Raw genomic sequence first — 16,623 nt, 5'->3', positions numbered from 1 at the left:
AACTGACAAAATTAAATAATTTGGATTTTTTTTTAAGCCTCACTTAGACCAAACTGGCAACTGGCCTTGGACTAGTCCTAAAGATGGAGGATTAGGGGATGTGCGATATAGATACTGCTTAACTACTCTCACCGTACCCCAAAGGTGTATTGGATTTGCACGAAGACGGGTTGGGCGCGGTGGAAGGTAAGGTATTTCTGTATTCTTAGCAGAAGGATTTTTTAGGCATTAGGGTGATCGAATTTAACTTTTAAAGTCAGGTAATCCCTCTGAACAACTCATTAGTTCCTATGTGCTATTCTTAACTGATTTGTTGACTAAAATATTTTTGTTGCTGTACTACCTGGTTCTTACACATCCATAGCTTTTGTCATAACTCTAATGGGTCCCTAATGAGACCTGCTTTTCTCCGCAAGGTGGAAAACTTCAGATAAATTATCAAGGGATAGAATTGTGAGAAAAGGCAACAGATGAAGACAAGTGTAAATCCTGATTGCGCACAGTGTATTAAGTTAAAGAAACTGCAAAAAAGTTGTTTCACACTAACTAGTATAATGAGTTTAACCTGACAATGAAAAGGATCCGTGCATAACCTGATCTTAACATCCCAGTTTGTCAGGATCTAATTGTTCTTCCTTTGTTTAAACCTTGTAGAATTCCTTCCTTCATACTCTAAATGACTTTATGCAAGAATTTGTTTGTATAGGGACAGGAAACAAATGGCAAAACACAAACTCAAGGAATGGAGAGACGTTAATGTATAATGTGTGGGGAAAATTAAAAGGGAAAGCAAATAATGGTATCAAGGCGATTTTTCAGGAAGAAACCTAAGGGTATAATTATGATAAACCAATGGCTTATACATATATATTTTTTTGTCTTTAACTCTTAATTGCAGAGGGTTTTTTTATTATTTAAACATTGGTTAAGAATTATCTAGGCACTAAAATACATTTTATTTAGTCCGTTTTTTTCCATCACTATGTTGACATCAGGAGCAGTGAAAATTCTCTACATTGGCTATATTTTATTCTATTACTAACATTAATCAATGTTATTTTGAATTGGAGTCATTTATAATGTTTATATAAATAACAAGAGGCCAGGCATGGTGGCTCACACCTGTAATCCCAGAACTTTGGGAGGCCAAGGTGGGTGGATCACTTGAGGTCAGGAGTTTGAGACCAGCCTGACCAACATGGGGAAACCCCATCTCCACAAAAAACACAAAAATTAGCTGGGCATGGTGGCAGGCGCCTGTAATCTCAGTTACGTGGGAGGCTGAGGCAGGAGAATCACTTGAACCCCGGGGCGGAAGTTGCAATTAACCCAGATTGCACAATTGCACTCCAATCTGGGTAACAGAGTAAAACTCCATCTCAATCAATCAATAACATAAGAATATATCCTCTAGAGTAGTGGATCTCAAATATTTTGTCTATAAGAAATGTTAATGGTATAAAATACTATGTTTTTTGTTGCTTTTCTTCTTTTTTCGCCCTTTCCCCCCAAAAGAATGAAGTTTTTGCTTAAATATAGAATAAATGTGTTCGCAACATTTTATAAAGCGTTCATTTTGGTGCTTTGTAATGGAAGTGAAAATCTTTGGTTGAAAAACCATTTGTTAAAAGAACTTTTATTAGAAATTGAGATTGTAGCCTATAAGAACCAAATACTAAAATAATCAACTTTAAAGCTTTAAATATTCAGTATGAGTTGGCCTTTTGGCAGTTGGGGGGAAAAGGAAAAAGATTTCATATATAATCTTTGAATAGCTATTTTAAATAACTGTTTCTTATCTGATTTTTTAATAGGGTCTTACTGGACAGAGCTCATTCAGACTATGACAGTGTGTTTCACCATCTGGATTTGGAAATGCTTTCCTCACCACAACATTCTCCAGTCAATCAGTTTGCCAATACCTCAGAAACAAATACCTCGGACAAATCTTTCTCTAAAGACCTCAGTCAGATACTAGTCAATATCAAATCATGTAGATGGCGGCATTTTAGGCCTCGGACACCATCCCTACATGACAGTGACAATGATGAACTCTCCTGTAGAAAATTATATAGGAGTATAAACCGAACAGGAACAGCACAACCTGGGACCCAGACATGCAGTACCTCTACGCAAAGTAAAAGTAGCAGTGGTTCAGCACACTTTGGTATGTTGACTGTTATGATGTACATTTCTATAGAAATATCAGGTCCAACCATTTGCCATTTGTTTGACTGTGTGGTCTGTTACATTTATGGCTTAAAGTCCTTTTCTCTGAAACAGTTAAAAAAAAAAAAAGAAAAAGAAAGATCTTGGTCTAAGTATTTATTTGAATCCTGTTGCTATAGGAGTTTGTATGTATGTGTCTTCATTTAAACATACCTGCGTACAAAGATGGTTTATTTCTATTTAATATGTGACATTTGTTTCCTGGATATAGTCTGTGAACTACAAGATTTATCATATTTTTCAATAATATGAGAAGAAAATGGGCCACAAATTGTTAACTGTTTTATGTTCAGATATTTCTCTAGTTTTTACCTAGTCTTCTTTAACATAGAGACCAGCAAGTGAATATATATTCATAACCTTATATGCTGACACAGTAATTCAGAATAATTTATTAAAGATAAACTAATTTTTCAGAGAAGAACATTTAAAGGATTAATATTTTTGAAACGTTTCAGATAATATCTATTTGATTATTGTGGCTTTTATTTGAAATGTGTCTAAAATAAATGCTGTTTATTTAAAATATTCCTATAATCTTAGCTGTCTGTTTTAAAGCATAAGTTTGTGTTATTTGAAGCATATATATTGTAGAAATTCACTATTGAATTATGTTACTACTGATTTTTGTAAAGGTAATCTAAGGACTCTAAAGATATTTCTTGTTCCCCTAATTCACCCTGTAGGATTATAGTTAAACTGCTTCATAAATATGAACATTTGCTCTGATTCTTAAAGACCTCCAGAAAATGTTCCGTAAACTAGTTTACTTGGTGGTTAAAAAATGTACAGTTGACTCCTGAACAACATGAGGGTTAGGGGCACCTCCCCATGCAGTCCAAAATTCATGTATAACTTTGACTCCCCAAAAACTTGACTAATAGCCTGCTCCTGACCAGAATTACCAATAACATAAACAGTCCATTAGTCTGTTAACATAAACAGTCCAAACATACATATTTTGTATGTTATATGTATTCTGTACTATATTCTTAAAACAAGCTAGGAAAAAGAACATGTTATTAAGAAATTTATAGAGCCAGGCATGGTGGCTCATGCCTGTAATCCCAGCACTTTGGGAGGCTAAAGTGGGCAGATTGCTTGACCCCAGGAGTTCAAGACTAGCCTGGGCAACATGGTGAAACCCCATCTCTACAAAATATACAAAAATTAGCTGGGTGTGGTAGTGAGCGCCTGTAGTCTCAGCTACTCAGGAGACAGGTGATAGCAGCCCAGAAGGTCGAGGCTGCAGTGAGCCGAGATCGTGCCACTGCCTTCCAGCCTTCACAGCAAAGCAAAACCCTGTTTCAAAAAAAAAAAAAAAGAAATTCATAAAGGAAAGAAAATACATTACATTTACTAATCATTAAGTGTAAGTGGATCATCATAAAGGTCTTTATCCTCGTCATCTTCACATTGAGGAGAAGGAGGGGTTAGTCTTGTCATCTGAGGGGTGACAGAAGCAGAAGATAATTTACAAATAAGTGGACCCAGGCAGTTCAAACCCATGTTATTCAAGGGTCAGCTGTACTTCTGTGAAATGGAAGTCTTTCAGCTCATGAGAAAAATAATCACAATTCAGAAATCAACTGGAAGATAAAGCTATTTTAGGGCCGAATAGCTTATTTATAATCCCATTAATGTTACTGTCTTTATCACCAAAAGCCAGTTTCTCTCTACTTTTATAGTCTTAAGAATCAAAATAAAGAACTTTTCAATAAAGACTTAAATATAGTGTTAGTGTAGAGGTTTTAACAGTATAAACTTCTCATAGGTTACCCTGGTAATGAAGCTTTCTAAGCTGTAAAAAATTCTTTGAGACTTCTCAGAAAATAGGCATGTTCTGTCAATCTCTATCTTCTCCACCCCTTAAATAGAGAAGTTGAAGTGTCAACTTCAACTATCCTAAATATTTAAGAATTTTATAATGCTCTTTTTTTTGAAAAATGTTTTGCTCTACTGCTTTAAATAGGCATATTAATAACAGCTGTAAAACTTGGTTGATTTGTGTTTGCCAAAGAACATTAAAAGATGAGCATTACCAAAAGCTTAGCTGAAAAGAAATAATTAGTAACCTTGTAATTTTTCTTCTTTATCATTTCTTTCCCTCATATATGCAATACAACTATTTATTTATGTATTTAAGACTGGATCTTTCTCTGTCAGCCAGACTGGAGTACAGTGGCACAGTCATGGCTCACTGCAGCCTCAACTTCCCAAGCTTAAGCGATCCTCCCACCTCAGCCTCCTGGGTAGCTAGGACTGCAGGCGTATGCCACCATGGCTGGCTAATTTTTTGTAAGAGACAGGGTCTCTCTATGTTGCCCAGGCTGATCTCAAACTCCTGGCCTCAAGTGATCCTCCTGCCTTGGCCTCCCAAAGTGCTAGGGTTTCAGGGGTGAGCCACTGCACCCAGCCTTGATACTACTTTTTAAAAATGAGTTTATCTATTTTTTTTCCTATTGTCTTAATTATTTTCAATTTCTCCTTAAACTTTGCTAGATCTTGTAATACTTAGAGGATAGATACCTACAGACTACTGTAGGGTGACACTATTCATTTATATTTGTGAATATTCCAGAGACCTAAAGCTTTTCTCTGCATACTCTATAGAGTATATTGCAGTGCACCCATATCATAAGTGCATTTCACTTAATCCAACTCCAGACCCCTGAAGGAAAAAAAAGAAAATTTAGGCCAGGCGTGATGGCTCATGCCTGTAATCCCAGGACTTTGGGAGGCTGAGGCCGGCAGATCACCTGAGGTCAGGAGTTCCAGACTAGCCTGGCTAATATGACGAAACCCGGTCTCTACTAAAAATACAAAAATTAGCGGGGCATGATGGCGGGTGCCTGTAATCCCAGCTACTCAGGAGGCTGAGGCAGGGAGAATGGCTTGAACTTGGGAGTCAGAGGTTGCAGTGAGCCGAGATTATGCCATTGCATTCCAGCCTGGGCGACAGAGCGAAACTCCATCTCAAAAAAAAAAAGAAAAAAGAAAATGTAGCAGCTCAAATGTTATACAGAATTCTAAATACAATTTACTGAAAGAATATATTCTCCAGAGTGAGCCTGGAGTAGGGGAAGTTGAATGTGTTGCTCCTCTTACAGCATGAGTGCCTGCATTGCCACTTTATTCATAGGTTAAGCATCTTACCTCATTCAGTAGTAATTGTGATTTTAAAGATAATTTTTAATTTTCATACGGCATGGCCCCCACATACAAACCAGACTACTTCCTCTGGCAGTTAACCAAAGAAACTCTGATGTAGTCTGATGCCAGCAGAAAAACTGGCAGCGTTGGGCTTATTAAAAGAGTCAGGCCAGGCACGGTAGGTCATGCTTGTAATCCCAGCACTTTGGGAGGCCGAGGCGGGCAGATCGCCTGAGATCACCTGAGGTCAGGAGTTCAAGACCAGCCTGGCCAACATGGCAAAACCCGTCTCTATTAAAAATACAAAAATTGGCCAGGCGCGGTGGCTCACACCTGTAATCCCAGCACTTTGGGAGGCCAGGACGGGCGGATCACGAGGTCAGGAGATCGAGACCATCCTGGCTAACATGATGAAACTCTGTCTCTACTAAAAAAAAAAAGAAAATTAGCCGGGCATGGTGGCAGGCGCCTGTAGCCTCCCAAGTAGCTGCTGGGGAGGCTGAGGCAGGAGAATGGCGTGAACCCGGGAGGCGGAGCTTGCAGTGAGCCGAGGTGGCGCCTCTGCACTCCAGCCTGGGTGACAGAGCAAGACTCCATCTCAAAAAAAAAAAGGAAAAAAAAATACAAAAATTAGCCAGACGTGGTGGTGGGTGCCTATAATTCCAGCTACTCAGGAGGCTGAGGCAGGAAAATCGCTTGAACCCAGGAGGTGGAGGTTGCAGTGAGACAACATCACGCCACTGCACTCCAGCCTGGTTGACAGGGCAAGACTCCGTCTCAAAATAAATAAATAATAAAAATTATGCATGAAACAGAGTATTGACTGCATTTTGACTATGGCCCATCACTTGAGGCCAGGTGTAGAATTTTCCATTTGTAGTATCAGGTCAATGCAGAGAAGGTTTTGGTTCTTGGAGCATTTCAGATTTCTGACTTTCATATTAGAGATTGCTCAACTTGTTTATGAGTTTGGAAGTTAACTATTTTATAAAATACAAGTCACCTGATAAGCTTTGCTGCTATTTAAGCCAAATATATGAGTTATAATATAGCCATTTCTGAATATTCAATCATTGTTTTTTTGTTTGTCTTGTTTTTGAGACGGAGTCTTGCTCTGTTGCCCAGGCTGGAATACAGTGGCATGATCTCAGCTCACTGCAACCTTCACCTCCCCGGTTCAAGCAGTTCTCTGCCTCAGCCTCCCAAGTAGCTGGGATTACAGGCACCCACCACCATGCCTGTTTTTGTATTTTTAGTAGAAACAGGGTTTCACCATCTTGGCCAGGCTGGTCTTGAACTCCTGACCTCATGATCCACCCATCTCGGCCTCCCAGAGTGCTGGGATTACAGGCGTCAGCCACCGTGCCAGGCCTTTTTTTCGAGACACAGTTTCACTCTGTCTCTCAGGCTGGAGTGCCATGGCGTGATCTCACTCACTGCAACCTCTGCCCGCTGGCTTCAAGTGATTCTCATGCCTCAGCCTCCTAGGTAGCTGGGATTACAGGGGCACACCACCACACCCAGCTAATTTTTGTATTATTAGTAGAGATGGGGTTTCACCATGTTGGCCAGGCTGGTCTTGAACTCTTGACCTCAAGTGATCTGCCCACCTTGGCCTCCCAAAGTGCTGGGAGTTTTAAGTTAAATCGGAAATTCTAAATGAAGATAATAGAAGTCCATTTTAGTAAAGTGCATGAGCTTTAATATGCTCATTTTATAGTCTGTTTCAGCTACTCAGAATCTTTTTAATTTCCCTCCCACTCTTGACTATTTTGCATATTTGTATAGCCTGAGCAGTCAGGTATTAGGCTTCCTAATACCCGAGTATTGTGTGAGTTAGGTGTGTTGAGTGCTTGGTCCTCTGGATACCATGCAGCAGGACAGCACAGTGGTAAGGAACTGGGAAAGACCATATGTGTATATGGAATTTTGGGGGCTAGGTTTTAGTACTTAAGGATAAATTGTATATTTTTAATAATCTTCAGTTAATAGGTGATTTTGGACAGTTTCCAAATACAGTTTTGTTTTTTGTTTTTTGTTTTTTTAACTCACAAAAGCACCTTGGGAAGTTGAGTGTTCAGTGACTGAGTATTCATTTGCATAAGGACTCTTATGTAAGAGTCCTTATATAATTCAGAAAGACTGGAAACAAAGTGATTTTTAAGCTAGTGAATTCCTAATTTCCAGTAAAATTTCACCAGCATTCTGCATTATTTTTCTAAGCTTTCATATCTGCAGTAAAGATTTGGTTTATTTTTATAAACGAATAGGAGATACGTGGTTAGAATGATATGTTCCAAGTCTTAATATCTATAACTTAGTGCAATTTAGTTTGTAACATAACATTTTAATCTTACTGTGGAAAAGGAACTCTAGATTTGAGCACTGAATATTTTGTAAGGTTTTGTGAATCTGCAGGACCTTGACTTTATTCAAATGTGTTCCAAAATTCAGAATTTTTGTTTCTTTTTTTTTTTTTTTGAGACAGAGTCTTGCTCTGTCACCCAGGCTGGAGTGCAGTAGCACAATCTCGGCTCACTGCAACCTCCGCCTCCTGGGTTCAGCAATTCTCCCACCTCAGCCTCCCGAGTAGCTGGGACTACAGGTGCGCACCACTACACCTGGCTAATTTTTGTATTTTTTTAGTAGAGATGGGGTTTTACTATATTGGCCAGGCTGGTCTCAAACTCCTGACCTCGTGAGCCTCCGTGCCCAGCCTCAGAACTTTTTTGCTATAGAAGGTGGATTATTACATAACATCTGTAGCAGAGTCAGGAGTAGCACCTGTAGTAAAATACATTAATAGTTCTATACTCATATAATAAAGTGCAAGAATATTCACACTAAGAGGAATATTTGACTGCAGATAATCTCTTGTTCAATCATTCATAGCCAGATGAGGTCAGGTCTGGTCGTAGTTTGCCAACAAATGAATTACAACAAACTTTGGTTTTCAAATTACATTTCTAGATGGCTGATAAGGGCTCGTGAATCCTGTCAACTCAGTCTCATTAATTTAGGAGATCATACTTTAATAACTGCCTGAAGAATCATTTTGCTTTATATTTCTTTAAAGTTATCTTTTGTTTTATATTGAAATAATGTTTGGCCTGTGTACTAAAAGAAATTTCTAATTCATGGTCTTTAGGCATTTGGGGTTACTTCTGGTTTTATTAAAAACAAAGTATACATTTTGAGGGGCCGGGTGCTGTGGTTCACGCCTGTAATCCCAGCAGTTTGGGAGGCCAAGGCAGGTGGATCAGGAGTTCAAGACCAGCCTGGCAAACATGGTGAAAACTCCGTCTCTACTAAAAATACAAAAACTATCCTGGTGTAGTGGCACACACCTGTAATCCCAGCTACACGAGAGGCTGAGGCAGGAGAATCGCTTGAACCCGGGAGGCCTGGGCAACAGAGTGAGACTCCCCCCCCAAAAAAAAGTGTACATTTTGGTAATCTAAACTCCATCTTTCACGGCTGAATGTTTCCTTAGCACCCATCACTTTCCCCTCAGCTTCTCTCCTTTGATCATCTCCGTTGATGACCTTTAGCTCTAAGAGTACAGTACACAGAGCAGCAGTCTGAGCTATAGGCTGTCCAGCTGCTGATGCACCGTACCATGACTTCCCTGTAGTACAAGTGGACTCAGAGTCTTAGGCTGCGTGCAGTGGCTCACGCCTGCAATCCCAGCACTTTGGGAGGCCAAAGCAAGGGTGGATTGCTTGAGCCTAAGGAGTTCAAGACCAGCCTGAGCAACATGGTGAAACCCCCATCTCTACAAAAAATAAAAAAATTAGCCAGGCATAGTGGTGCTCGCCTATAGTCCCAGCTAGAGCTACTTGGGAGGCTGAAGTGGGAGGACCAGTTGAGCCCAGGAGGTCGAGGCTGCAGTGAGCCCATATCACACCACTGCACTCCAGCTTAGGCAACAGAGTGAGACCCTGTCTCAAAAAAAAAAAATTCTGCCCCAGAGAATTGGTTACTTAGAAGCTACCAAAACAAAGGTAGTTTCTACTTCTGCCTAAGTATTTCTAGTGAAGGTAAATTTAACAACTTTCTAGATCGAGTTATTTGAGGATCTTGGTTAGCACATTTGTCTATGTATTGAACCAAAAACTGCCTTCTTAAATTTAAAGTTGCAGGTCCCTGGTTTGCTCATGGAAGTATACCGAGTGAGTTTGCTCCCCCTCCGGCATCATGATGGCCTTCACACAGTTGAAGTCCTATCATGCTTCCTTTCCTAGTCCCATTCCTGGTTAAATATTTGGAGCTTTTAATCCCATCCCACACATAGGATTCTCCCTGCATAGACCCTTGTTTGTCAGGTGCTCTAGGTATGCGGGCTTTTTAAGCACTTGATTCATACTGTTGGTACATCAGAAGTTAGATTTCTTATAAATATTAAATCCAAGAATTTTTGTCTATTTTTCAATTTAAAATCTCATTGCTTTGGGGTTCTCTTTTCCTTCCACTACTACATCTGTGTGACCTCAGAAGTTTCTTCATCTCTAGGTGAGGTTGTAGGAAGAAATCCTACAACCTCCAAGAGTCCTTCCTGACCTCAAAACTTTCTGGTTTTGTGTAAGGATTCTGACTCTAGATTTGGTCCTCTGTCAGCAACAACCATCTTGCCCACCTTTGTGTGAATTACAAACTTGATTCCCACACCATATCAAGAGGTAAACATACAACCTAAAAATGTTCTACCTTGATATCTCAATCCATTCATAGACATTTAGAGAGGGTGAGGGTGGTCATTTTTGTCTTATTTCCATTTAGCATTTGGTTAGACTTTCAGGTTATAATGGTATCATGACCTGAGGTCATCTCAGGATAAAGACCCGGGAACTTTTTCTGGATAAATAATGTATACAACCCAGTTCAGATTTCATTTGCCCATATTTACTACCTTTGTCCAAGTTTTTTTACTCATTCACACTAGAACCTTCTTTAGGAATTGAACTTTATTTCTCAGAAGAAATATAAAACCTTAGCATCTCATAGCTGAAAAGGACCTTAATGATCACCTAATTTAATCTCATTCTCATTTTATTTATGTATGTATTTATTTTTAAGATGAAGTCTCGCTCTGTGGCCCACGCTGGAGTGCAGTGGTGCAGTCTTAGCTCACCGCAACCTCTGCCTCCTGGGTTCGAGCGATTTTTGTGCCTCAGCCTCCTGAGTAGCTGGGATTACAGGCGTGCGCCACCACGCCTGGCTAAATTTTTGTATTTTTAGTAGAGACGGGGTTTCACCATGTTGGTCATGATGGTCTCAAATTCCTGACTTCAGGTGATCCACCCGCCTCAGCATCACAAAGTGCTAGGATTACAGGCGTGAGCCATGGCGCCCACCCTGTCTTTCTCATTTTAGATGAAGACACAGAGTCCCAAAAGATCTAACTTTCCCAGGAATAGAGAGCTAGTTATGATAGAGCTGAGGACTAAGAATGTCAAGGTCTTTTGGCCCCTAGACCATGGTTTTTGTTACCACCACTTTCAACTTAAGGGTTGCTCTGTGCATTTTTCTTAGACTATATGCCAAAAGTGTCCAGGAAAAATTTCATAACTAGACTCTGTAGAAGACAGCAATATCTAACAAATAGGCCAACATAGTAATCTAAAATGTTGATTGCATTTTTTCTTTTTTTTTTTTTGAGACAGAGTCTCACTCTGTCACCCAGGCTGGAGTGCAATGGCCTGGTATCAGCTAACTGCAACCTCCACCTCCCGGGTTCAAGCGATTCTCCTGTCTCAGCCTCCCAAGTAGCTGGGAATACAGGCTCATGCCACCACACCCAGCTAATTTTTGCATTTTTAATAGAGACGGGGTTTCACTATCTTGGTCAGGCTGGTCTCGAACTCCTAACCTCGTGATCCACCCATCTTGGCCTCCCAAAGTGTTGGGATTATAGGTGTGAGCCACTGCACCTGGCCTTGATTGCATTTTTATTTCCAAGTCTGTATTAGGAAGAAGTTAACAGTTGTTAAGAAGTGAAATTCACAAGACCTTCAAAGACCCAGGATTAAGATGTTAAATAAGGCAAAAATATTTGGACTTTATTCATGTGAATTTCTAATTAGTTCCTGATAAATGTTTAATTAAACACACACACCAGCAAAGTTCTACAAAAGAATACTTTCTTTCATCTATATAGACTTTCATACATAGACATTCAGTGAATGCTAAATTATGGTTTTTCTATATATGTAATGACCTGACCTTCCAAAAATGGTTTGCTTTTAAATTTACTGAGCATTCTCTACTAGAAAAGCCAAGGCTTAGGCCATACACTCAAACGTAGGAAATTCAGCTGTAAATCTCAAAAATATATTGGCAAAAGTATCTAGTGAATCAAGGATCCTTACATTTAAATAATTGCTTTTCGTGGATATTTTTTAAACATAAGGAGAATATTAACTATGAAATTGTTTTAGGGCAGCATTGACCTTTTTAGATTTTCTTCAAGTTTCAAAACAACACATTTCTGTTTATATGGAAATGATCATGTTGACAGTTATTTTTATGTCAGTATTTAAGGAGCATTCTATTATCAATAAAAATCTTTTCTAAAGATTGCAGATTTGTGAATTACAACCATAGTAGGAAAAGGAGCTCATCAAAGGACAGATACCAACTGAACAGATTTTAACACACACAGAAAATAAGAAAACCAATTTCCAACAAGAAGTTACTTTTTTGCCCTTGTAACCCAAGAACTTAGTTCGACTCAAGTATGAGAGCCTGTGTAGATACTAATAACTTATGAGGTTTTCTTGAATATTATTTCACAATTTTCTGATCCATTCAAAATATGGCAGAATTTGTACCTAAGCATTTTCTAGTTGTACCAGGCAGAAACTATATCCTGGAGGGTACAGAAAGATTCTTCATGAGTTACATAAGTGAAAATTATAAGACCTGAAGTGATATTCTAGCTAAATTATCAAACTGCAGTTAAACAAGAACAAATTAGGTGACAGTATTTTGAAAACATTAAACTTTAGATTGAGGAAATGTGCATGATTTATGGATTCCCTGGTAGCCAGGGATGCATGATAAATCTTTTTTTGTTTTAATTAATTAAACAAACATCACAGTCTTCTTAAAGACGCCTTTAAAGTCAGAGGTATTGTGATTGTATGTGCTTTTTTTTTTTTTTTAATTGGCAAAAAGAGAAAAAGGTTTCCTTTTTAAAAACTGCACACACTTTTTTGGGGGGGTAATAAATGAACATTTTTTTGTTTGTTTTTTTTAGAACTGAGCTCTCCATAGACAAACATAAGTAGCATAACACAGTGTCTTTCCTCAGACATCATTCTGTACAGTAAATCAACATAAACAACTCCGTTCTTATTGACTGGATTTTTTCCAGGTGGGTTAATTGGGTGGGGAAAATTAATTAACCTTAACATTGGAGCCTCTTTTCTTCCTGTTAAACTTAAAGGATGAGTTCTTTAAAAAAAAAAAAAAAAAAAAAAAAAAAAAAGGCAATAAACCAACCAACAACTGTAATCTTTCATATAGAGGAAAATTTTTTAATGACTATAATTAGAAAATATGTAGAACAATTAGTATATATACACAGAGCTGTTAGGGATCATCTGAATGCATTGGGAAGATATGGATTAAATAGAAATCAAATGGTAATTATCAGAATTTCTCTCAAGCTCAGTGCAAAGTTGAATTCCAAATCTATGGATTTTAAAAGCTGATATTACCTTTCTACACTGTCTAGAACAAGTGTCACAGCTTAAAAAAAAAAAAAGTGATGTTGAAATTTGGGAAGTGAGAAGTTCTCTTTCCTGTGTTTAATTCAGGAAGTTTAATTTTTTTTTTTCTTTAAATTCATGCCAGTCTTGTTAAATGTGGTAGCAGAAACACAGAAATTTTCATTTGGAAGTGATCTTTAGCAGGATCATGATCCTTTGTCAGATGCTTCAATTTTGCACAAATTTCTTTTAATGCAGAATTTTCGTTTTAGTATTGTAAGACATATATGACAGCTGGGCATTTGTATAAAGTGTTTCTTTATTTTATGTTCAGCATTTACAGCCGAACAATACCAGCAACATCAACAGCAACTGGCACTCATGCAGAAACAGCAGCTTGCACAAATTCAGCAACAGCAAGCAAATAGTAATTCCTCCACCAACACATCACAGGTGAGGGATTTGTCTGTCTTATGATTATCCCTCATTGTTTCCCACCAGAGTTCATCTCTAATTACCAACTGTTGTCATAGAACCTTGCATCTAACCAGCAGAAAAGTGGCTTTCGCCTGAATATACAGGGTTTAGAAAGAACACTACAGGTGAGTATGGAAGCTGTTGCCTCTGCTCCCTATTTTAAAAAGTAAAACTAAGCACTTAGTTAAATGAGATGAGGATACTGTCTTCCCGTCTGACCTGTAGTCCGTTAATGTACCTCTTGAATATATAACCCCACCCAGTTCATTCTGTTGGGCATGTTAATTATTATTAAGACTTTTTAAATTATGCAAAAATAACCTTTCCTACTGTTGAAAGAGATAACTTTTAAACCTAAAGCATGATAAATGTTTGCCACTTAAACACATGTAGGACATAAAGCTGAGTTTTGAGTCTCTATGCATCTTGCAGGAAAAATTTATTTTTAAAAAGTTGAGGGGCCTATCAATTTCTAGGTTAAATTATGTGATATTTTGTTGCTTCCATTTCTAAAGGGATAGTTATCTTATCCCAAAGGTACCTTTCATTGTGTGTGTATACATACATGTGTGTGTATAAGTTAGGTGAAGGAAGTTTACGTATTTATTCATTCATTATATGGATTTGCAAATCACTGAAATGTTTACTAGCGTATTTCTTGTCCAACATTTTGTGTTGGAGGTTTGCTGTTTCCACATTATAGAAGGCTTATTTTGGTAATCGACTTATACATATTATATATTGTCACATATGAAGCAAAATTTACAACTTAGATTACTTTTCATTTTTCAAATATATGACTATCAAAAGAGATGATTACTGTTGCATCTCAGGATACTAAAAAAGAAAGATTTCAGTGGTTTGCCATTTTTACTTACTATATTCAAACTGATTTTGGTATACATGTGTAGCTTTGCTACTGATTTGATACTAAGCGATACTGATTAGATTTCTTTTGTATTTTCTTTTTAGGGTTTTGTTTCTAAGACTTTGGATTCTGCTAGTGCTCAGTTTGCTGCTTCTGCTTTGGTGACATCAGAACAACTGATGGGATTCAAGATGAAGGATGATGTGGTGCTTGGAATCGGGGTGAATGGTGTTCTTCCAGCCTCAGGTAAGAATAAAGACATTTAAATTGTTTGGGTTATATTTATAACATATATCTATAATATAAACAGCAAAGTTGTACATTGTTTAGATGTATGTTTCTTTTTCTCTCTAGGAGTATACAAGGGCTTACACCTCAGTAGTACTACACCAACAGCACTTGTACATACAAGTCCATCAACGGCAGGTTCAGCTTTGTTACAGCCTTCAAATATTACACAGACTTCAAGTTCCCACAGTGCACTGAGTCATCAAGTAACTGCTGCCAATTCTGCAACTACTCAGGTTCTGATTGGGAACAACATTCGATTAACTGTACCTTCATCAGTTGCCACTGTAAACTCTATTGCCCCAATAAATGCACGACATATACCGAGGACTTTAAGTGCTGTTCCATCATCTGCCTTAAAGCTGGCTGCCGCAGCAAACTGTCAAGTTTCCAAGGTCCCATCTTCATCCTCTGTAGATTCAGTTCCAAGGTGAGTAGTTATTTTAGCCTAACATACCTGGAATGGGAGATCTAACTTCAGTCCTCCAGCATTGTTCTTTACCTATTTCTTTGTGCTTCCTGTTCTGTTCTTTTTATACATTAAAAATGTATAGTTGAGAATTGATCACTTTTTTATTCAAGAACTAAACAGTTCTTGAACACTTAATTCAATATTAAGAATTTGAACTAACTGGTATAGTGAATATTGCATATATGATTTGGAATGTCCCTTTCTTGCTATAGCCACAGATTATGCCAGGCATGGTGGTTCACGCCAGTAATCCCAGCACTTTGGGAGGCAGAGGCAGGCAGATCACCTAAGGTCAGGAGTTCAAGACCAGGCGATCCAACATGGTGAAAGGCCATCTCTACTAAAAATACAAAATTAGCCGGGAATGGTGGTGCATGCCTGTAATCCCAGCTACTCAGGAGGCTAAGGCAGGAGAATTGCTTGAACCTGGGAGGTGGAGGTTGGAACAAGCCAAGATTACGCCATTGCACTCCAGCCAGGGCAACAACAGCTAAACTGTCTCCAAAAAAAAAACCTATAATGCTCTCATTTTTCTTCCATCTTTGTATGGAAGGAGTTCTCTTTAGAACGTTTCTTTTATGATTTTTTTTTCCACAGCTTCTCATGTAAACAGGTAGAATTGATAGAACCCCCCACCCTATCACTGGTGTGCTAAGCTGTTCTTTTTTTTTTTTGAGATGGAGTCTTGCTCTGTCACCCAGGCTGGAGTGTAATGGCACGATCTCAGCTCACTGCAACCTCTGCCTCCCAGGTTCAAGTGATTCTCCTGTCTCAGCCTCCTGAGTAGCTGGGATTACACGCATGTGCCACCATGCCTAGCTAATGTTTGCATTTTTAGCAGAGATAGGGTTTCACCATGTTGACCATGCTGGTCTTGAACTCCTGACCTCAGGTGATCAGCCTGCCTCAGCCTCCCAAAGTGCTGGGATTACAGGCATGAGCCACTGCACCTGGCCTTAAGCTATTCTGATTAATGTAAAGACTTACAGTATTTGTGCCAGGTCAACTCTGAAACCATTATTTTTTGTGCTAACTTGCTTTCTTGGATTTCAGTAGACAGTCGAGAATTTTGCTTATGCTCCATTATGTTGTAGAATTAATGGTAGTTACAGTCCTGCTGTCTACAAGGTACTGTGGGAGAAGCAAAAGAAAAAGACAGGTGTTTTCAGTTTAGTTATAACTGCAGCCAGGCGTAAAAGAGTGAGAAGTTCGATCTGTAGATATCACAAAGCATTATACACTTGTTAAATTAGTTGTATAGATGATGGCTGTAATTTCAGTATAGGGAGAAATCTTTTTTTGCACAGGGAATTCTGGGACTGTTCTAACAAAATAAGACCAGATTCAGTCTGTGTTAGTCTTTGGGCAAAGAGGAGAAAGAAAAAGCATTTCTGGCAGGTGGAGTGAAATACAAATTTGAGGCT

The 16,623-nt window shown here is 38.6% G+C and overlaps 1 protein-coding gene across 5 annotated transcripts in view; it reads left to right on the top strand.

Annotated features, from left to right (window-relative positions):
• Positions 1-16,623, top strand: part of EPC1 (enhancer of polycomb homolog 1) — a 113,172-nt gene that overhangs the window by 94,264 nt on the left and 2,285 nt on the right. For 3 of the 5 annotated variants that reach the window (XM_050805443.1, XM_050805441.1, XM_050805444.1), the window contains exons 9-14: positions 38-186; positions 1,815-2,167; positions 13,429-13,547; positions 13,628-13,696; positions 14,544-14,685; positions 14,794-15,157. In XM_050805443.1, the coding sequence (XP_050661400.1) occupies positions 38-186; positions 1,815-2,167; positions 13,429-13,547; positions 13,628-13,696; positions 14,544-14,685; positions 14,794-15,157 (1,196 nt within the window). The remainder of the gene's footprint in view (positions 1-37; positions 187-1,814; positions 2,168-13,428; positions 13,548-13,627; positions 13,697-14,543; positions 14,686-14,793; positions 15,158-16,623) is intronic. The other 2 variants (XM_050805445.1, XM_050805442.1) reach the window with 1 other exon arrangement.

This window comes from Macaca thibetana, chromosome 9, assembly GCF_024542745.1.
Source record: "Macaca thibetana thibetana isolate TM-01 chromosome 9, ASM2454274v1, whole genome shotgun sequence".
NCBI classification, from domain to species: Eukaryota; Metazoa; Chordata; class Mammalia; order Primates; family Cercopithecidae; genus Macaca; species Macaca thibetana.
The sequence above is the reverse complement of the archived record's forward strand: the minus strand, read 5'-3'. Positions and strand labels throughout refer to the sequence as shown.